Source organism: Theobroma cacao, chromosome 2 (genome assembly GCF_053813885.1).
Source record: "Theobroma cacao isolate CCN51 chromosome 2, ASM5381388v1, whole genome shotgun sequence".
NCBI classification, from domain to species: domain Eukaryota; kingdom Viridiplantae; phylum Streptophyta; class Magnoliopsida; order Malvales; family Malvaceae; genus Theobroma; species Theobroma cacao.
Genome location: NC_142640.1, coordinates 16,644,129 through 16,665,508, shown reverse-complemented (window position 1 = coordinate 16,665,508; position 21,380 = coordinate 16,644,129). Strand labels below are relative to the sequence as shown.

General features: G+C 34.1%; 3 protein-coding genes across 3 annotated transcripts in view; 1 reads left to right on the top strand and 2 right to left on the bottom strand.

Annotated features, from left to right (window-relative positions):
• Window positions 1-4,188: 4,188 nt before the first annotated feature.
• On the top strand, window positions 4,189-4,784 carry LOC18608966 (uncharacterized). Its single transcript, XM_018116138.2, has one exon. It carries the CDS (start codon window positions 4,333-4,335, stop codon window positions 4,540-4,542), a length of 210 nt encoding a protein of 69 aa, XP_017971627.1. The 5' UTR covers window positions 4,189-4,332; the 3' UTR covers window positions 4,543-4,784.
• Window positions 4,785-5,796: 1,012 nt separating this feature from the next.
• On the bottom strand, window positions 5,797-9,310 carry LOC18608965 (uncharacterized). Its single transcript, XM_007043896.3, has 2 exons — window positions 8,765-9,310; window positions 5,797-6,148 (listed from the first exon to the last, which is right to left on the bottom strand). Exons 1-2 carry the CDS (start codon window positions 9,171-9,173, stop codon window positions 6,132-6,134), a joined length of 426 nt encoding a protein of 141 aa, XP_007043958.2. The 5' UTR covers window positions 9,174-9,310; the 3' UTR covers window positions 5,797-6,131.
• A 4,512-nt stretch (window positions 9,311-13,822) lies between these two features.
• The window catches only part of LOC18608962 (agamous-like MADS-box protein AGL27), a 32,026-nt gene continuing 24,468 nt past the window's right edge, over window positions 13,823-21,380 (bottom strand). The window contains exons 2-7 of the mRNA XM_007043892.3: window positions 18,888-18,963; window positions 17,855-17,892; window positions 17,677-17,776; window positions 16,658-16,699; window positions 14,468-14,509; window positions 13,823-14,341 (exon numbers count right to left, since the gene is read on the bottom strand). Coding sequence (XP_007043954.2) covers window positions 14,228-14,341; window positions 14,468-14,509; window positions 16,658-16,699; window positions 17,677-17,776; window positions 17,855-17,892; window positions 18,888-18,963 — 412 coding nt within the window. The 3' untranslated portion in view covers window positions 13,823-14,227. The remainder of the gene's footprint in view (window positions 14,342-14,467; window positions 14,510-16,657; window positions 16,700-17,676; window positions 17,777-17,854; window positions 17,893-18,887; window positions 18,964-21,380) is intronic.

Below are 21,380 nucleotides of genomic sequence, written 5' to 3'. Positions count from 1 at the left end.
AATTGCATGTTTTCATGGTGATTTCATGGCTGGTCATATGGGTCTAGAGAGAGAAAATTGTTGGATTGATTTGATTTTGATATATGTTAGTGTTTAGTGTTAGTTTAGCATGTTAGTAAACAAAATATGTAGAAAAACATTCATTTTTCCCATTACCTAGCCTTAGCTGAATTTTCAAGTCAATGGTGAGGAAGAATGTGATGTTATTTTAGGTTATTTGATTATGAAATCATGGTTTTTGATATGAAAATTAATGAATTATGGAAAGAAAATCAAGTAGGAAAAATTGTGACAATGATGCACCATTTTGGCCGAATTTTTCCAAGAAGGAAAATGAATGTGGCTTTGCTGATTTTGGGGTTATTTGGCTGGACATTGGTGATTTGAAGCATTAGAAAAAGAAATGGGATCAATTGGAGCTAAATTGGATGCGTATTTCAATTTATCGGGTAAAAGACTGAAATAGGTCAATACGGTGTTTAGTCAAAATTTAGACCTTTTGCATTTCATACCATGCATTAGTGATCTAAATTAGTTATTTCAATTTAAGGGCAACGTAGTAAATTCTTTGATTTTATACTGTGTCAAAGTGGTGTGCCCTTCGACAAAGGTAAGGAAATTACGCTTGGGGATCACTAAGCTGAGTACACTCAAAAACTGAACTTTTGAAACCTGTGAGTAAACCTATTATCGTCTGAATTATCTAGAGTAGTTTTTATTCAATTTTGTGATTTGTGAAAATTATTTTAAATGATGAATTTCTTGTTTTATGAGAAAAATATGAATTTATAAAATAAATAGAATTATAAAATAAATTGAATTTTTTATAAATTGATTTGAAAATAGAATGTTGGATTTGAAAATTTGAGTAATTGGAGACCATGTGATTTATTGTAAATTATGATTTGAATTAAATGGCTTGTGATAAATTGGCATGATTGGCTGAATTTATACTTGTGTTGAAAAATATGAACTGTCTGTTTTGCCTTGATAAATTGGTTAGTAATGTAATTGCCATGCTATGCCATTGAGATTTGATCAATTGGTGGATTAAAGATTAGCTACTGCAGTGGCGGGGTTTCGCAGACCAACCTATTAGAGGGGCACGGTAAACTCCTTTATATTCTCACATCGGTTGTAGAGGCGCGTAGGGTATCTCCTGAGGTGGGCTTTTTGAGTGCACTTCACGTTAACCACCACGTGAAGTGAGACTCAGTCAACGCCAAGGAACGACTGCTTTTTTTTTCAAAATAAAGACAAGTTTTATGATTATATAAAATTTTTCACAACCTTGGCGGACTCTGTTGGATACCCCTGGTCCAGGTGTCTCCAAGTACAGGATTTGGCATGAGCCAAGTTTTGATAAATTCACGAGCCATATTGATTATTTGGTTGAAATGAATATTCGTGTTGTGAAAAATTTGCTGAAATGAATTATTTTTAATTGTCTCCCTTTACTCGCCTTTAGATTATTTAGATGGTGTTTGTTTACTCACTGAGATTTTATAATCTCACCCTTTTTTTTATCCTATCATTTCAGGCCAGGTTAGCTTGTAGATAGCAGACATCGTCGAGAACTATAGTTGGTCATACTACTTCAAAAACTGTAGGTTTACTATCTTTACTACTTTTGTTCATTTGTGGGCCTACGTAGCACTGTAAATTAAATTTCATTCTTTGGTTTTCCATATTATAGTTTGTATAAATATATTTAACTTTTACGCTACTAAAAATCATTTTCAAAATACTCTATAAATATTAATTTGTAAAAAAATAGAATATTTTGTCGAATATTTTTATTTTATTTAAATGGTTATAATTCCATTTTAAATCACGTTTTAGACATTCAAATTTAATTTTGAGTTCAAAATATGCACTTCTCGCTTAAGTACTACATTTTGGTCGAATTTGAAATTTTTGACGAAAAATGATGAAAATGCCCCTATGAAGTGAAATTTATTTTTTCACTGTTTTAAATCGAAAAAAGGCTTAAAAGCCTCTAAAATACGACATTTGGCAACGATTAACCACAGGGGAGATAAGAAACTGATACGAAAGCCTTACGAGGTCTCGATATGGTATTCGGGGGATGAGTGCCTATTGGGACATTGCGACGGTTGTCACGGACTCAAGGATGGTTCCGGGTCGTGACACTTAAAGGAAGGAATGTCCCCATTTCATGCATTGTAACGGTTTTTGATGGCATAAATGTAAAAGCTCGTTAGCTCTTTATAGGGGTTGAGCATTTGACGGATTGTTAGGGTGTCTCACTAGTCAAGGTATGTTTGTAGCTAACCATCTAAGGCTGCCCTAATGGCCTGACAATTGCGCATTGGTACTCTCAATCCCTTTGTACTTACTTTCAATATTAATAAAACATTTTTCTTTTATGTGAATACAACGGTTACATAAATGGTATTCACTATGTCCTATGATTTTGCTATTAATTTTTTATAAACTAACTCATGGTTATTATTAGTGTTTACTCAAATATAATCGAGTTCTTAGCTGACTTGTATGAAAGCGTCCACCCAAGCACTGCATGGGTTATTACGAACTCTAAGGGTACTAATGATGTGCCACTGAGGATAGTGGGCTCTTATTTAAATGGGAGAAGATGTCACGGTCCTAGTATAGAACCATGTGAATCTCACTTCGAAGAATATATGCTCCCAATAGGTAAAGCCATAGATCTCACATCGAAGAGAAACTCCTAAAGGAGAGCTAAAAGAGGATGTCATGGTCTTAAAGGGGAGCCATGAATCCCACATCGACTGGGCATTTAAGGGTTTACACTACCTTCAACCAGTGAGGTGCTTTTTGTGGGATAAAACTGTAAGACCAGTGGGCCAAAGTAAACAATATCTCACAGAGATTGGTATGGACCGTGACAGTTATCTCATTTCTCATTAAAAATATGTAAAAGTCAAGACAATTAATTAAATGATAGATTTTCTCACTTCCCTAATTACGTGACTAATAAATCTCAATTTTTTTATCACTTCCCAATTTCCACAATGCTATTAATTCTCAACTATGCCTCCTATTTCCAATCAATTAACGTAATATGTATTTAATGATCTCCAACAACTATTTTTTTCTTATATATAAAATCAATTTTTTTTTAATTTATAATATAAAAATTTAATTAAAAAATTTGCATTTCAAAAAGTTAGAAGAATAAAATTTTAATAAATTTTTTTTGCTTAATTTCAATAAAAAAATGTTTCATTTGAATATTTACCTCTAGGCCTTTGAGGTTATTAAACCAAATTCCCACAATACTATTAATTATTAACTATGTCTTTTATTTTCAATCAATTAATAGTAATATATGTTTAATGATCTTTAACAACTATTTTTTTTCTTATATATAAAACCAATTCTTTTTTTTTTCAATTTGTAATATAAAAATTTAATTAGACATTTTACACCTCTAAAAGGTAAAAAATAAAATTTTAATAAATTTTTATCTTAATTTTAATAAAAAAATGTTTCATTTGAATATTTCATTTTAAGTTTTTGAAGTTATTGCTTTTGATATGAATATGTTTTATAGCATTTTCATTGTGGATTTTATTGGTGAATTTGTTTTTAACTTGGGTAGCCAAGCTGAAAGCTGGTTTTGTAATTCGTCCACATCTGCAACAATTATGCCATTACAGGAAGTGAATGTCTGTCACTTATTCGTAAATTCTGTAGGTTTGAGGTCAAAAGTTATTGCTTCAGCACCAACTAATCGACTCAATTCTGTAGCTTTCTGGTCAAAAGTCATGTCATGTAATATTGTTCACGTGTATGTTGACATAAATTAGTTTAACAGAAGAATTAATAATGCAAGGATTTATTTTTATTACAAAAAAGAAATATGGGAAGAAAGAAAGATGGACCAATCACGAAATTGCTCGCAATTCAAATCACGTGGCATATTGCTTGCAATTCTGGAATTCTGGCATTTTCTGGAAAAAGAGAAAATTAAATTAAATTAAAAAGAGAGAGAGGAAAATCACAATCACTGTTCTAACCAAAAAGGAGTTCTCATTCTATATTTCGTTGGAAAGGGACGGACGATCCATAATGCCGCCACGTAGCTATTGCACTGACATCTGTCGAGAAGGCACGATGTCGACATGCATGTATATTTTGCCTTTACCTCATTTCTCGCTCTTTACAGATTCTCCTCCCCTCTCATCCTATTCCGTGCTTTCTTCTTTCGAAGACAGCTCAATCTTCCATCTCTTCTGAGCTTCATCGGCTATAGTATAAGTTTTCCCTTTTCTTTCTTCACCATCAGGACAGAGTAGTAGGTTGCAGAGAAAGATTGGAAAAAGCATGGCGGATTGGGGTCCGGTGGTGATAGCAGTGGTGCTTTTTGTGCTGTTAAGTCCAGGGTTGTTGTTTCAGTTGCCAGGAAGGAGCAAAGTGGTGGAGTTCGGGAACATGCAAACCAGTGGGATATCGATTCTTGTCCACACTATAATCTTCTTTGGACTTATCACCATCTTCCTCATCGCCATAGGTGTTCACATCTACACTGAATAGACACCCACTTAGATTTTGACCTTTCTCACTTGTCCATGTGGAATTTTCTCTTGTGATTTTGTGTATTAATTATTTCGTTTTAGGATCTCATCGTTTTTGCATCTTTGATTACCCCTCCGATTGCTTTGTGTATTCCTCCTGGTCCTGGGGAATTAATGTAATGATTTGATTCTCTTGGTTGTGATTTGTTCCTGTCAATACACTTTTTACCAGTCATAGAAATGATTGGACAAATAACAAAATTCTGCTTGTCTTGTGACTCTCGGTCGACTCTGCCCTTGCCTTGGCTTGGGTAAGATCGATGTCCAATTACCTGTGCTCTTGCCTGACTACCTAACATCAGATGTTTGTTTTCATTGTGTTAAGCTGACTAGAGTTGACCATTGATCGCTGTCGAGATCAAAGGGGTAAGGGGAGTTTCGTGTAAGACAGCAGGAGCAAAGGCCTATTTAATAGACACCTCACCTGTCCCATAAGATTCTTAAAACTGACACTGCAAACAAAACGAACAACGCAAACGAGTGGGTGAGGGCGAGGCGCAGTAGACAAAATTCGCATGAGCAGGCTGCCAAATTTGGGACACCTGGTACTTCAGATAGGAGGGTCTGTGCACTGCCGCGGCGGCCTAGGCCTGTCAGAGTGGTGAACTTCGTGCACAGCACACAACGAAATAAACCAACTAAAGACGAACGGGTCCCAACTCCCACGCACCATTCTCCACCGCTGCTATCGGGATAAACACTCGACACTATACTATACTAAAATATGACGCACCCAATATTTGGGCATGGGCATAAAGCTAAAAGGCAGTTGATTGTTTAATATGAATGCGCCACCAAACTTCCAAATACTGCCACTTGTACAATTGCAGATGTTCACAAAAACACGAGGATAACTTCCACGGGTAAAAATAAATAGAATAGAAAACATGGACGGCGGCACCGTTAGTTAAGTGAGAACTGCAAATCGACCGTGTCACTAGTAATTGCCCAGAATGGATTCATGCATCCATGCTCCTGATTAAGCCAAACTGGCTCCAACCACCCTTATCATTGAAGGAACCTGCCCCAAAACTACATCTATTATTTGGTCAAGATACCTTGCCATCCAAGAACACCAAGGTACTGTTCAACTTAACTGCTTTTCATTCTTTCTCCAAATTCCACCCCCCCCCCCCCCCATTTTTTATTTTTTTTCTTTTATTCCACGTTCTTTTAGATTAAATATTGTGGCAATATGATTCCCTCAAACAAAGAAGAAAGAAACAGGGACTTACCCGATAGAAACTGAATATAGGAAAGAAATGGGAAACAACCCTCCCATTTCTTCTCGCAAATAAGAATACAATACACATGATCAGTTAAATCCTTCGACAAGTCACTACTTCTACTAGACAAAGAAGCCATATCCACATATTTCAGTAACATTTTGAAGCAAGAGTTATCCACATTCCCTGCATTAATAGTCGAAGAAACCTGGTGAATTCCCTTTCCCTGTTTGTAGCAACAGGCAGCACCATTCACAGGAACTCAAGTGCCACTGGATTCTCCAACACATTATCCAACCCTCTGTCTGAACCACTTTTCTCTTCATAAAAGTTTCCATGCTGCAATGTGAAATCATTTTAAATAAAATCAGCAATATATCAGCAATCTCATAAATGATACAAACATTTAATTGATTGAAGGAAACGAGGAAAAAAAATGCAGTCTGTGCGACAATGAACTACATGCTTCTTTTCATCACACAAGTAAATTAGCAGCTCAAACAAAAATCTACTTTTCTTGCCCAAGCTTTTGAAAACCTGTTGTATCATGCAAAACATAACTGATAACAAATGAATAGCGAAGAGCAGATATGTCAGATACAACGTAGTCCTTTAAGCTATTTTGCTGCAAAAAAAAGTTTTATTCATGCAAAGACATGAACCTACTAAAACCTTAACCAAATGTCATACTATTCAACCTGAAGCTTGATTTATCTCGAGTTAGATCCAAAGCTCAAATACAAACTCTGCCAACCTGTTTCAAAACTTCTGCCCAAATTTGATCAACAAAAAATGTTTAAACAAGTCACTGCTTATTATTGTCTTATTCCACCTATTGTCAAAGAAACCCACCAACTAACAATTTGACATATCTTGAACTTGCTAATGTCAATGAGTGTGCTAAAAAGATACTACAAAGATAATGCATTCATTACACTTTTAACCAAGGTAAAGAAAAAATGCAATGTTCTACAACAAAACTTAATATGAAACTATTTGATTAGGTTTCATTACACATTTGGCAGCCGAATTACAGTGAAACTGTCAACTTGTTACTTGAAAAAGAAAATTCAAAATTAAATACCTGAACTACACTTCCATCCATCAGTTTGCACATTTAACTAATTTCATTAGTCAAATGTCTAACATGGACAAATATAACCAATAAACATACACCACATGTACAAAAAAAAAAGCCAGGTCATTTTCTTTTAAAAAAAATATTTTGGAATTAAAAAATAAAAATCTGAAAAAGAAAAAAAATTCAAATGAAAGAACCATCAAAGAGAGAGAAAGAGAGAGAAAGAAAGAATGGGGGAGAAAGAGGAAAGGGGAGAGAAGAGTGCAAAAGGGAGTGGGAAGTGGAGGGGTTGACCGGCACCGGTGTGGGCAGATCAATGCTAATCTGCCAGCTTCAAGACAGATTGGCACTGATTTGCCTTGGAGCGGATAGGTTGGCACCAATCTGGCTCGCAACAGCCTCCCCCTCCCCCTTGCCTTCTCACTCACTCTTCCCTCCCCTCCCCTTCCCTCTCTTCCCAATTTCCCTCTTTTTCTGGTTTTTTTTTTTTTTACAATTTTTTAATTAAAATTTAAAAAATAAAAGGAAAAAGAAAAAATGATATGACTATTTTACACACAGAGCACATTCTGATTGGATGTTTTTGAACATGTCACTAACAGAGTTAACAAAGGTGCTACCTGCTTAAAGGAATAAAGGTTGGAGTACCTAATTAAGATACCAAATCAACAGTTTCACTACAGTTTGAGTACCAAATTTGTAATTAACCCTTGATTAATTTTCTAACATCTTTTCAGTCAAAACTAAATTTTCCAGCATCACAAGAAGAAGAATTCAGCATTTAATTGCATAAAAAGGTTCTGAAGAAGCATGTACCAAATATCAATGGATGAAGTTTAAAAAATAGGTCAAAGCGGAAGCATATTTTGATGAAGAGTAAACAATATATTTGAAAGCATTCTAAATATTCCCAATATAATATGAAGGAGAATAATCGGTCTCACTGGAGATTCCAGAATCCTGCCAATCATGTGATTTTGGCCAATGAAAGGTTGAGTTGCCTCTGACGGATAATTAAAATAACACCAAAAAGAGAGTTGTGCTTAAGCTCTTTTTTTTCTAGTTTCTTAATTTCCACAGGTAATCTGCAAATTCTGTTTTTCCATGTTTGATGCTTACCACTCACACTATAGTTCATCATTATTTGAGTAAAAATCAAGCAATGACCATGCATTCTAAAACATCTGATGCTAAATTTTAATGGAACAGGTGAACAACCATTTAGCTAAGGCTAATAAATCATATTTATTGCAAAGAAATGCAGGGAATGGAACAGAAGAGATTTAATTCCCGTTACCAGAAGAGATAACTAGGGGAAATATGAGATTTGATTCACACTAATCTATTTACAACTCTAAGATAAATTACATGCACTTTTTTGCATTATTTATTGATTCAGCTAAGATTATGAAAGAAACCCCCAATCTCCCAACCCGCAATTCCTAAAGTACATTGGTTTCATGGTTTTGAAATCAAAGTCACTTGTACCAAAAAGAAAAGAAAAAGTCGCTTAATAAAGGAATCCAATCACTTTGGAAATCAAAGACATGATAAAGGAGCCTAGGGTATGTTTTAGCTGAATAACTTTTCAGTTAATCGAAATAAAAGGAGAACCTACAATCAAACACTTTTTTTCTCCGTAGTTCTTCACAAATATCCAACACAACAACCAAAGAGATGACAATAGTATTAAAAAAAAAAAGACAATCAGAATATAACAAAAGAAATTTATCTCAAAGATTAAAGCACCAAATTAAGAAATCAAAGGTTAAAAGTCCTAATATAAGACAAAATTAAATGTAAAAGACACCATCAACACCAATATTTAAAAAGATAGCATTTGAGAAAATTAATAAAAAAAAAAAACAAATTACCAGGAATATCCTTTCGCGGCGAAGGAGGAGCCATGGCGTAACAAAGAATAGAACGACCTAACATGGAAACCGTGGAAACAATACCAGCAACGTAAAAAACCATGACCAAACAAAGAATCCAAGGCATCAACATGAACCCTATAAAAAAAGTAACCGATCCACACAGCATCAACGAAACCGATATCCCTAGCATCAGCCAAGCGAATCCCGCCGGCGATATCGTCGTCGACGTCGATGTCGACGGTGGATGAGGCCTCCTCGCCGGTGCCGGTGCCGGTGCCGGTGAATGGTCGGAGAAAGGCATCGGCGTCAGCGGCGATCGTAGAAGACTCAGAACCAGCGCCGACAGCTCGTAGAAAACCCTTGATTGTTGATCCTGATGTAGATGATTTTGCTGTTGTCTTCTCATTTTTTGTTTTCTCAAGAAAAAAATCCTACGGAAAATCAAAGATAGAAAATTGACTAAACCCTATAATCCGAAGAAAATGAAAAAGATTTCAGATAGTAATAGGATACTTTGGTGTTTTTTTTTCTTTTTTTGCTAGAAACGAGGCAAATGGATAAACTCGGGGACAGTTATCTAAACCGCTGTTTGATTGGAAAGGAATAAACAACTGGGGAGTTCTGACGGGCAAAGCTTTGTTTGTTTCTCAGGCAATTCTGGAGGGAAACCAAAAAGAAAGTGACGCGGCGGTGCTGTTATTCAGATTAATTGGATTTTTCGGAAACCGAAAATGGAAAGGTTTTGAAGCTTGGATTGAAAGAAAATTAGAATGGCATTGTTAATGATCACGCACGCACGCACGCACGATACCTTTTTCTTTTTCTATTTTTTTTTTAAGAAATTTGAGAATAATAATAAAAAAAGAACAGAGACTTTTCTAGACGAGGATAGGTCCAACCGTAATTTTGAGCGCGTGTGTTGAAAACTCTCAATGGATCAGGGCGGACGTGGAAGTCCAACGTGGGGACAGATGACGTGGACCTTATCTTTGAACTTTGCGGTGGTCAAGCAAATTGTTTAAGCGCGTGGGGCTGTGAATTACTGTAAATTGCTGCTTCTTTGGACAAGATTGTGTGATATCATCAAATAAGAAACTAATTTTGGGCAGGCATTACTTGGAGTCAAATTAGGTATTTTTAATTATTAAGTAAATTACCCAAAAAAGAAAAGGGTAAAACTAAAATTCAATCCATCTTTTATTTATTCTAGTTGTTTGCTATGCCTATAAACATAGAATAATTTTGATAATAATGTACACAGTTGTTGGGAAGGGAGACATGGAGTAATAATTTGATGACATGGTAGGATCTAAACGTAGAAGCAAAGAAAACGGTATGCCCCGCTGGAATTGAATTGTCAGGGATGACGTCTTACGTGTATCATGGACATGCCAATCTTTTAAGTCTCGCTGCTGAAATCATTTAAGACTAAAAAAAAATGAAAGCCTTGACTTTTTTTATCAGCAGTGGGCGATGGTAAGTCCTTGTTTGGTGATGTATGTGTTTTTTTTTTTTTTCTTTTGTAAAATTATAAAAATATTAATAAAAAAATATTTGGTAATTCTGTATTTGTTTGTTTTTAAAAAATTGGTGAAAAAAAAAAAAAAAAAACATGTTAAATCACTTCATTTCAACTAGGCCACTACCAAACCACCTATCTTTTTCCTTTTCTTTTTCTTTTTTTCCTTTTTTCAACGACAACACCTTAAATTCTTTTCTATTTTTTTTGTTTAATTCATTTGCTTTTCCATCTAAGGTGAGTTTCTTCGTATCTGATCTACTACAGGTGACTTTTTTCTTTTTCTCTCTTTTCATTCTAATTTATTTTACTTTTTGGGTTTGATTTATTTTTTAGGGAGACTTTAGACTCTTAATAGAATAATATTTCTTTTTTTTATGTCATTTTTTCTATGAATTATGATAGTTACGTTCATGTTTTCCTGTTAAATCTAAGCATTTAAGATAAAGACGAAATTAGAAATTTTTTAAATATTTTTATGTTTTTATTTTCTAAAATTTCTTGTAATAGAAATATTATCAAACGTGTTTTATTTTTTACTTTTTTAAGAAAATGACGAAATCAATATTTTTGTTTTTACTTTAAAAAAAAAACCTATGTTAGTGTTTGTTTGATCTAGTTTTTTTAGTTTATTTATCTTTTAAAAATAAAAATTAGGTTAAATAAGATTTCAAGAAACTTTTAAAAAATAGAAAGTAATTTTCTCTTCTTTTTTTTAAAAAAAAATAGTTTTTTTGGAGAATTTTTTTATTCTAAAAACATCTTCATCTATTAAAAATAATTTCAACATTATCCTCTAAAAAATGTCTTCATTTATTAAATATCAGTAATTTAAACCAAAATAAAAAATATCATCATTTATTAAATATTTAATAATTTTAATCAAAATTAAAACTTATATAAGTTATTTTACCAAACAGCTTATTTATAAAAAAACTTATAAAAATTAATTTATCAAATATTTTTAACTTAATTTTAAAAAATATTATTTTTTATAAAAATTTTACAATAGCTTTTAAACTAAAAAAAATCAAGTTAAAAGTGAATTTTATTAATTGGGATCTTCAACGTGATTTTGTCATTTAATATAATGCTATGATGCATTATATTATCATGGTCCTTTTTTGTTTAATAATTTGGTAGTAACATTATTTTATAGTGTATAATGATAACTTATGGGTTGATAATTAGACACGTCGTCTAAGCACAGGCACAGCTTTGAAATAATTATTAATTAAAAATGAAAAATAGTACTCAAAAGCATATGGGCCATATCATAATAGGGATTGGCATCAACAAATGTAGAGTGGAAAGCCCAGGCCTTTTCTTTTTCTGGTCAAAGTCCTAAAACCAGATGCCTTTGTTTATGAATCTCACCTCCAAAATTTAAGTTACCATTCCATACGTTTACTTAAATTTTATTTATTATAAAATATTTTTAAAAATATTTTAATTATTTAAAGAATATTTATTATTATAATAATATCTGGATCAGTTCGAATCAGACTTAAGTCTAAAACATTTATCCAAGGTCCAGCTATAGTTGGGCCCGCCCATGGACAAGTGTAGAGTGAAAGAGATATATCTTGTACATAGAAGGTGTTATGGATTGGATTTTACAACGGTAAAATATGGATGAATTTTAAGTATATAAATATGAATCTTTCACCGTATATATTTTTTAAATTGAGAACGTGGATTTGTGATTTCAAAGTTTAAAATTACACGAGATTAAGCTTAAATTCTAGCTCGTGACATTTGATATTAGAGTAAAATTAAATTTTCATTGATGTGAAAGTTTCATGAGATATACAAAAATCGAGATAAACTTAAAATAGTGTAAGAACCCCTCTTTTCTACGACTAAAAAGTCAATGCAACAAGAGTATTATATAATTTGATGAAATAAAATGTCACGAATCTCACATCAATAAAAAATAATTGAGTGAGTCTTGGATATATAAATATAGACCTTTCACCACCTATCAAGCATATCTTTAAGATTAAGAACGTGAATTTGAAATTTATAAATTTATTTAAACTTTATTTTTAGAATTTAAGGTAACATGATGTTAGTTTAAGTTTCGACGCATAACATAACGTAACATGCTACACTTATGAAATAAGCAAGGTTTTTTTTCTCTTTTATTGTCACTTAAATCATAGAATTTTGTTTTATTTTTTTTAATTTTTAAAAATAAGTAGAAAACAAAAAATAAAAAAAAATCAATAAAATAAAACCCAAATAAACTAATAAGATACAAAAAGCTTACTTGAGCATATATATGTTACGATAATTAACAACTGAGGTTAATAAATAGCAGTAATTGTATTCTTTTTATATAGAATTATTGTAATTGATCAAGTAGTTTCTTTTTATATAGAATTATTGTAATTGATCAAGTAGTTTATCATTTTAAATCAAATATGACTTTACTTTTACTTTATGGTAAAAGAAAATAGTATAGAGTAAGAATTAAATAAAAAATGTTGGTAAAGACAACAGGTTCGACTTAGATAAAGTGTATGTTTTATACATATAGAGACGCATTGGATATTGAGTTCCACAACCAGAAATGTGTTGGTAAAATACTCTTCCCATTTGTCTAAAAAGTATTGGAAATAGGAGAAATGCTAAACAACTATCCTTAATTCTACTATTTAATTACTTCACTTGTGGATATTATTTTGATGTTATCGAAGAAAATAACATCAGCGCTAAATGCGAAATAAATAGATTTACAGATGATTGGGGCGGTGGAGTTGCGAATTTTGAGGAAAAGAGGGCGAGAAAGTTAATGGGTGCATTGGTTAATGTGCTTGAGTGGCTGGAAGACCCAGCTGATCTCTGGCAAGAACCCCAAAAATGACAAAAGATTTGGGTTTAACTCAAAAGCAAAGGAACGGAAAGGGTCAAGTTTTGTTAAATTGTGCTATCGTGAAAGTGATTTCGGTTTAACAAGCTTTAAAAGGAAAACAAGAGAGGGCTAGATCCAAAACAATAGAGCCACAGTGACAGTGACAAGACATTCCCAGCTTTTTCAGATAATGCAACCTAGTGTGCTGTTTGGTTTCCATTGGATAACGCATTTGAACCTGAGCGGTTGCCGGTTGGTAGCGTCAGCGTGACCCTACCTTTCATAAAAGCGCCAAGTCATGCGCATCTTTACCTCTCTCTCTCTCCATAAGTCTAAACCGTGTATCCAAGGATATCCCATCATCTACTAACTTTATAGGAGCCCTACCAGTTTCCGAATTTTCTCGTCAATGCAAAACCAGCACTTTTTTTTTTTTTAAAAAAAGAGTTTCCTCAACTCGTCAAAACGGTGCTTTCCTCAATCCCACATGGCTCGAAATTAACCTGCCTTCTTACCAAAGGAAGGACACGTCAAGGGGTAAGATTCTACTTCTATTACCATCTACTTGTATTCTGTTTGGAACAATCTAGTACACATCGTGTTCCATTGTCCAGTGTGTGGGCACGCACGCAAGGATATAAATAGAATGATCTGGTACTACGATATGTGCACCGCTAGCTTCCACCTATGTTTTTACAACAATATTAGCAATAAATACGAATCGGATTACAACATCAGCCGGAAGAGACAGACACAGATGGGATTGCGTGGGAACATAAAAACTAATGGATTCACCCTGATAACATATAGGTTTAGCTGCACAAGTGACAGATATGCGAGCGAAATCCATGCAAAAAAAAAAAAAAAGACCGTATTTGAGAGTTTCTCGGATACTTATTACAAGCGGGTGGGAGTTGGACAGCATAAGGATCCAAGGTACTTGACCACAAGCTTATTACGGTGACATAATAATCTCTGCATGCTTTCGGTTGCTTACTTGGTGCTTAAAAGTTGACAGGCTCAGTGGCAGTAGCTCCATTGCACCTTAGAGCCAGGTCCATAGCCAACTAACATAATATTATTGCTATTGAAGCAAGCTAAGCGTTTGCTGCTGTCGCAGATTACCCAAATGTTGGTGATTGCTGAACCCTATCACCACTTCATTCCCCTCATCTTCATTCTTCTCCATTGCTGCACTCTGTAAGTCACAGGAAAACCATCCCAAAACTTGTTCAGTTTTTTTTGTTCTTCTAAATATTTGTTCGTCTGCTTTAATGAAAATTAAGTTGAGAAAGAATAGAGATTAGTTCTGGAAATCTTCTACCTCTCTTTCTAAAAGTTCATTTTCTGCTCTCAGCAACTTTTCCTGCGTGAAGAGGAATTGTCACGGATTAGAACAAACCGAATACAATGAAAATGGTGTTACTCCATGCTGCTAACAGACCTGCACAAACAAATATAATGCTGCTGTTAAAAGTATCAAAGGTAACGTAATTGTACTATGCTCTGTCTCACTATGACATCTTGTATTTTCTCTAGTTTATGGACTATTTTCTTCTCTTTTTAATTTTTTTTTTATTTCTTCACCTTCCTCCTTGCCTTACTTTAGTTCAGCTCCGTTCCTCTACAATTTTCATCAAATTGCTTGTCTGCAAAGACTTATGTCATCAGCTGTATCTATAATTCGGTGTTGACCATCCCTAGTGGATTCGATATGTTATAATCAAGAAGGCTGTGTGTTATTATATTAGGCAGAGCAACTACTTTTAACCATGTAAAACTCCTCCTGCAGAGCAATTACAGTACCAACTCAGTAGATATTTCAAGAGAACTAGGAGTGGCAGGGGAAACTTATAGTCAAATGGTTCTTTTAGTTGAGCAACAAGAATCAGTAGTGGCTTTTGACATTCAGAATCTCAGATTGCTATAGAGACTAGTCTTGCAACAAGTAACCAGAAAATTAATCCAAAGGGGATATGATTGTAGGTGTGTAACTGTTTAACCAAAGATAGTTTGGATTCATCCTGTTATAGAACTTCTGGGTTGCAAAAGTTGACAGCATGAAATTGTAGAACTACAAATCAGATTATCTATATGATACAGATTATGTGTTATGATGCTGTACAGTGTATAATGTTTGATATGGACATCTATCGGCAACAGACTTGGTACAAATTCTTTGGCAAGTCTTAGAATATGTAAGAACACATCCTCCAGGTTCAGATCTGCGGGGAGATTATAAGAACTTAGACAGCTGCATATGATGTAGCAGGTCACTATCTATTACATCTAATCTAGGTCCTATAGATCAAATCTATATTGACACTCTACACCAGGTGTGAAGCCAGGAATTTTGGCTTGGGGGTGGGATAAGAATAATTTGTTTAATTATAATTCAAAGAGAAGAAAACAATAGTAAAGAGAGTCTCTTCAATAAAAAAAATATGATAAAAAAATACCAAATTCAAATGAAATAAGTAGTAATTAGTTGTGTAAATCATATAAATACCTTTTTGGTAACTAAAATAAATGTTAAATAAAGTTTCAATCCTTTTAAAAAACTAAAAGTGGGGGTGATAGATAAAAAAAAAAGGAAAAGAAAAAAGTTGTGTGCATAGCATAATTGATTTTGTATGCAAAATATAGCAACTAAATTTTCTTAACTAATGTATTTTCTTTCGTTACTATTGATACAATAATTGATGTCAAAATATTATTTAATTCATTTAAAAGGTAACTTGTAATTTAAGCAATTAAATTTCAAGTATAATGATACTTACATAAAAAAAAGTTAAAAGAAATGAAATTTAGAACTACAATTGTTATCAAATTATAAAATTTATCAGATGGGAGGAGGAGCATGGTACAAATTTTTGTGGGGTCCCAAATTCAAAATATGCCCATTTCACTTTAGCAAACAAGGCATTAACCAGGTATTTCAAAAGCCAAGCCCCCCGCCGGCTTCGCCACTGTCCGCACCCCACCCCCCCTCCCTCTTTTTAAAGCAAATCTTAAAGTCCTTTTTGAGGATCTTGAAAATGTTAACCTGAAGAGCATACAAGCAAAGTTAAACAGGAAAGTTTCTGTGAAATCGAGAATAAGGAAAGAGACTTGTTGCAAACAAAACAATTCTGCTGTGCGTTCAAATATGATCAAGCATAAGGCACATGGTCCATAGAGGGGCAAGGGAGCGACTGTTCATAGTTTTAGGACTGTCTTCAGAGCTGTAAGATTCCATGTCATGGTCTAAGTTAAATGGATAAATAAAAGATAGTGAGCCAACCTAAATGAAATCCTGAGAAGGGTGATCTAGAAATGGTCCAATCATGTTTCACAGATATGCTGAAAATTTTCTAGTATGCTGGTTGCTAACGGCTATATAAGTACAGTTAAAATATCCCATACTTTTGACAACATTATTAAATAATAGAAGCCAACAGGATGTTCTTCAAAATTCTGGTAAAGCTAAGAGGTTCACGGTAAAATTCTGACTATAACCACAATGGTTGCGTACCTTTTCCTGGAGGGTCATTATGGACTCCATCATCAATTGTGTCTGCAGAAAAAATTGATCAGGTCAGAATCTCAATAAACAAGACGCGCAGGACAGTCCCAGTATCACATAGCAGCATTCTTGTCCAGGAAAATCAGAAGCAAACAAAAGATTTCACCTTTGCTATGCATAACACAGATATTACTAGAGAAAGCCACTTAAAGTTCTTTACTGCAATAATTTTCAAATGCATAAAAAGTCAATGATGCAGTAGGTCTTAAGCAAACACTATTCAAATTTTTCCATACACTCTCTTATGCAGAAGAAAGCCTATCCCGTAAATGAAAACATAAATACTTAGGGTGATTAAGTGGTTTCTTTGGTTGGTAATCATCTTTTAGATTCTCTTGACATGCCAACTTGCTCAATTCTAGAATCTTAGTTGTCTGGTAGATCATAATAGTGAAAAAGGATCCTAGTAAGTGGTCAGCAAAAGTGTTCAATGTGAAATACTTTCATTGTATCAACCTCGTAAAGGTGGTTGAACATCTGTCAATATTTATGGATTTTAACTTACAAAAAATTGTTCTTATAAAAATGGTTTTTTAACTTCAGAGACAATACAAGTACCAGCAGCAAAAATTCACTTATAGGGGCTGCTAAACCATTTTAAAAAAAAAAAGAAAAAAAAAACCGAAATACCAAGAAGATTTGCAGGTAGATGAGCTCTGAACATTAACAATGGAGCATTACCTTATCCCAGCGGGTAGTTCAATAATATGGAAGAATCAAATAGACAGTTAATCTCCTCTACACTCCAATTGTATTGTACAAGCTTGAATGAAAGCTAACAACTGAAGAGAGTAGCAGGAACGTGTACACTTCTCTAAGATAAGAGGTGAGTGCGTAGCTGAGGTTTTGCAAAAGATTTCCAAATTGTAGATCAAAAACATAAGATCTGATTTCTTAGGACAAAACAAGTAGCTTACACAAGATTGTTACCCTGATGTGCCATATTTTCTTCAATACGGGATACTAACCTTTCTAGCTCTTGTTTCGGAAAGTGCCATATCAAGTTGTTTCTCCAAGTTTACAAGGTCCATCAGACTCAGCTGCTCAACATTTGGTTCTTCCAGTTGGCTGTCAAAACAAACTGATATGTCAAACCACAACTCGTATGATACCTTTTAGTATACCAATAAGGATTAAGAAAATCACCTTTGCACTATATGCAGTAGCTCTGTATGTGAACGGAGCTGTAGAAAAACAATTTGGGCTACTTAGTGAATATTGACGAGAAATACCACAGTAGACCGTACCTAGAAGCTCATTGCAATATAATAAGACAAAACTCCTCATAAGCTTGACTAACTGATGTTTGAAGTCCATACTTCAGTTTAATGATTAACTGGAGGACCAATAGGCGTTAGATCATTACATTCTCAGAGATTAGCAGGATCATGTTAAAAGCATATGGAGAACATGCCTACTCATAAAGATAATGGGATGCAAAGTACAAGCAGCATCAATGTAGTTAGAGAACAAATTCACTCCACAGAAACCCTAGATGTAAATGTACGTACTTGTTTGGAATATCCTCTGAACCAAAAATATTACCAGGAGATGTCTAGGTTTATTAAAAAGAATATAAACCTGCATGAAGCTCACATTGTCAATGAGCAAGAAAACGCATATTAGTAAAAATTACAGTGAAGCAAGCTCTGGTTGATTGCTAATCACTATTAAGTAAAGGATGTCAGTATCTATGATCCTATAATTACCAGCATAAGGTCCTATGGATGGCTGATCAAATTATAATTTAGCATAAGGTCCTTTGGAGAGCATGCTGACAAACTGACAATTAGAGTTATTTGCACAGCCTCACATGCTCATGCAAGCTTATGTGACAGCAATTTTGAACAGTAGTAGGGCCAAATTTGATCACACAGTTCAGATGCTTTGTAGATTCACAAGTGATCTATATCCAATAGAACATCTGTAAATCAGCTTTGAAGCCAAGAGCTCTTAAAAAACATGGGTCTCCTATTAAAGGTTTTAGCATTTTAGTGGTGTTCTGGTAGAGAACCACCAGCAACAAGTCAACCCAGAACCTTTTTTGCAGAAGTGGAGTATGAGCTATTTAGTTGATTAATTTTTAAATCATTTAGATGACCTCATTTAAAAAAAAGATATTTTTCAACATGCGGTTGACAGCATTAAGCTCACTGTATAAGGGAGAAGGATCACTTACGGCTTCATTAACATCTTTAGAAGCCTCAGATTCCTGTTCATAGTGACATCGATAACGTTCAAGAATCTTGGTCAAACTGCCAAAAGAGCTGATTGCATTAGTCATTAAAACCAAAAGTAGATCAAAGCTATTTAGTATTTGCATGAAACATTACCAATGGAAAAGTTGTCCAAGCCATGAACATTTTATGTAAGGATTTGCTATCTTATATGATGTCTTGGAGGACAATGCTACAAAAGATTTCAACAACAGGAGCTGTATGAGGCAACCATACTAACAGCTTTTAACATTTATGTGTATGTTCGCTGGGGAATATTCACACATTGATGTTTGACAGAAAAAAGGGCTGATTAGGCAAAACAAACTAAGGTCTAAAGCAGAGTAAATGTAGTACTTGGAACACAATGAAATAAGTTTTAGGTATAAATTATTGAATACAAATGAGCTCACAAGAGATGAGTCAACAATTAATGTAAAACCAAAAGACCAAAAATAGGGAACCAGAAACATAGTTGCTAGCATCACAGCTTTAGAAAGTTCCTTCAATCGGGGTCCTGATTCACTCCATTCAGGGAAGAAATCTATGAAGGTGCATATAAGTCTCCCAATCTGCAACATTGGATAGCTCTAATGGATGTTGGCACCAATAAGGTTCCACCAGCTTAAACCAGACAATCATCACCATAATTTGTCTAACCTTCATGATCAAGTCATTTATACTTCAAAAACAACTCTTCAAACCTATATTTAACAGAATACAACTGCCCACACAAAGAAAGAAAACTGGAAGAGTGGAAGTGATATTGTGACAGTGTTACTAGCTAAGAGATGACCTCCTCCCATGGTACCAATTTCCGCTTGAATCATCCCTCAAAGTCAATCTCTTCTACTCATGAAAAATTGATCTAACACACTAGGGTTCCACATCCACCCCTCTTTTCCCAGGTTTTCTTGAGCAAGCCACTTAAGCAACCAAGCATAGGTACCATCGACTACCATAGGTTTGGTGTGCCTTTTTCTCCTCTCCTTGATTTTCGATATACTGGATACCAAAGAACAATGTCAATCCTAGTTGTTTCCTCAAGAATCACCATATACCACATTCTCATAACACTTGCAAATGCTAAGCCAAAAAATTTAACTTGCTGCCATGTTGTTAACAAAAGATTCTAGGCTTTGATTCCTAAGTTTTATGGTAAAAACAAGATGAGAAGTCCACCAATGATAGAATCTCATCCACATCAAGCATCTGAAAGTGAAGCAATTTTCCCCATTCAACTATGGAAATCAATGTGGGAATCACCTACTTGACAATGGAAGAGGACCAACCAACAAAGACAAACCTTCCATTGATCATTCCCACAAAACCAAACAACCTATTGAGCAGATATGGCTTAAGAAGTTCGCCAAGCAAAGGCCCAAATGTAGAAGTTAGGACCAGACTTCATATAAGTCCCTTGTTGCAATAGTTTTTGTTCTCTATGGGGATCCAATGCGCCCCCATACGCAACTCAACATAAGCCTACTAGATTTCACTCACTCAATGCAATAGTAATTGTCGCCATTTTCCTTTTAGAAGTCTGATAAAAGAGCATATGACAATCAAAAGTCAAAGGGGTAATCACTATCATGTTTTAAACCATCACCCAATTATAATAACTCTATATCAACTCAAGGCAAAAAGTAACAAAAGTCACTAGATTTAGTATTCAAAAGGATTTTTTTGTTCTACGAAATGCCCCATTGTAAGATGTTTAAGGATGTTATATCAATTTAACAGATCAAGCAACAAAACTATTTTGTTAGTTATTATCAACAATAAACCATGGTTATCAGAACTGAACTGGTTCAACAACAGTCAGATTGGCCAACCCAGTGACCCGACCCTTGACCTTGGTCAGTTCTTTATTGGACCGTTAGCAGTTGAACTAGAGAAACTCACATTGGCCAATCGGGTTTATGAGAAAACTGGTGACATGATAGGTTTTTTATTGACCTGAGTTGATTAAATATGATTTTTTAAAGTCATACCTAATTTAATTTTTTACATACTAATTATTGATTCTTTTTTCATTTTTAATAAAGCATTATTTTATGGAAAAAAGTTAAAAGAAAAATACATTACCCAAAGAAAAAATGTAAAACAATCTTTATAAGCTCAACTCTCTTTATATTTTTTTCAATGATAATGAATATTTCTAATATTTACACAAACTCCACCCTCCTCTTAAACCTTTCAAAACTCGCATATCCTACAACCTAACCTCCTTATTGCCCTTTTACTAAATTCTCACCTATACTGCCAACTCGATTATGTCTGCTATTGATAGAATAACGTATATAACTTAACATCTAACACAATTTGTTGCTTGTGAATTGCCATCTAGTTTTAAAACTATCTCTAGCAAAGCCCTGTATCTTAAATTTTTGTTCTTGTATCTTAGATTTAGATAATGAGACAATTGCACCTACAAAGTGGAAAACCGACAATAA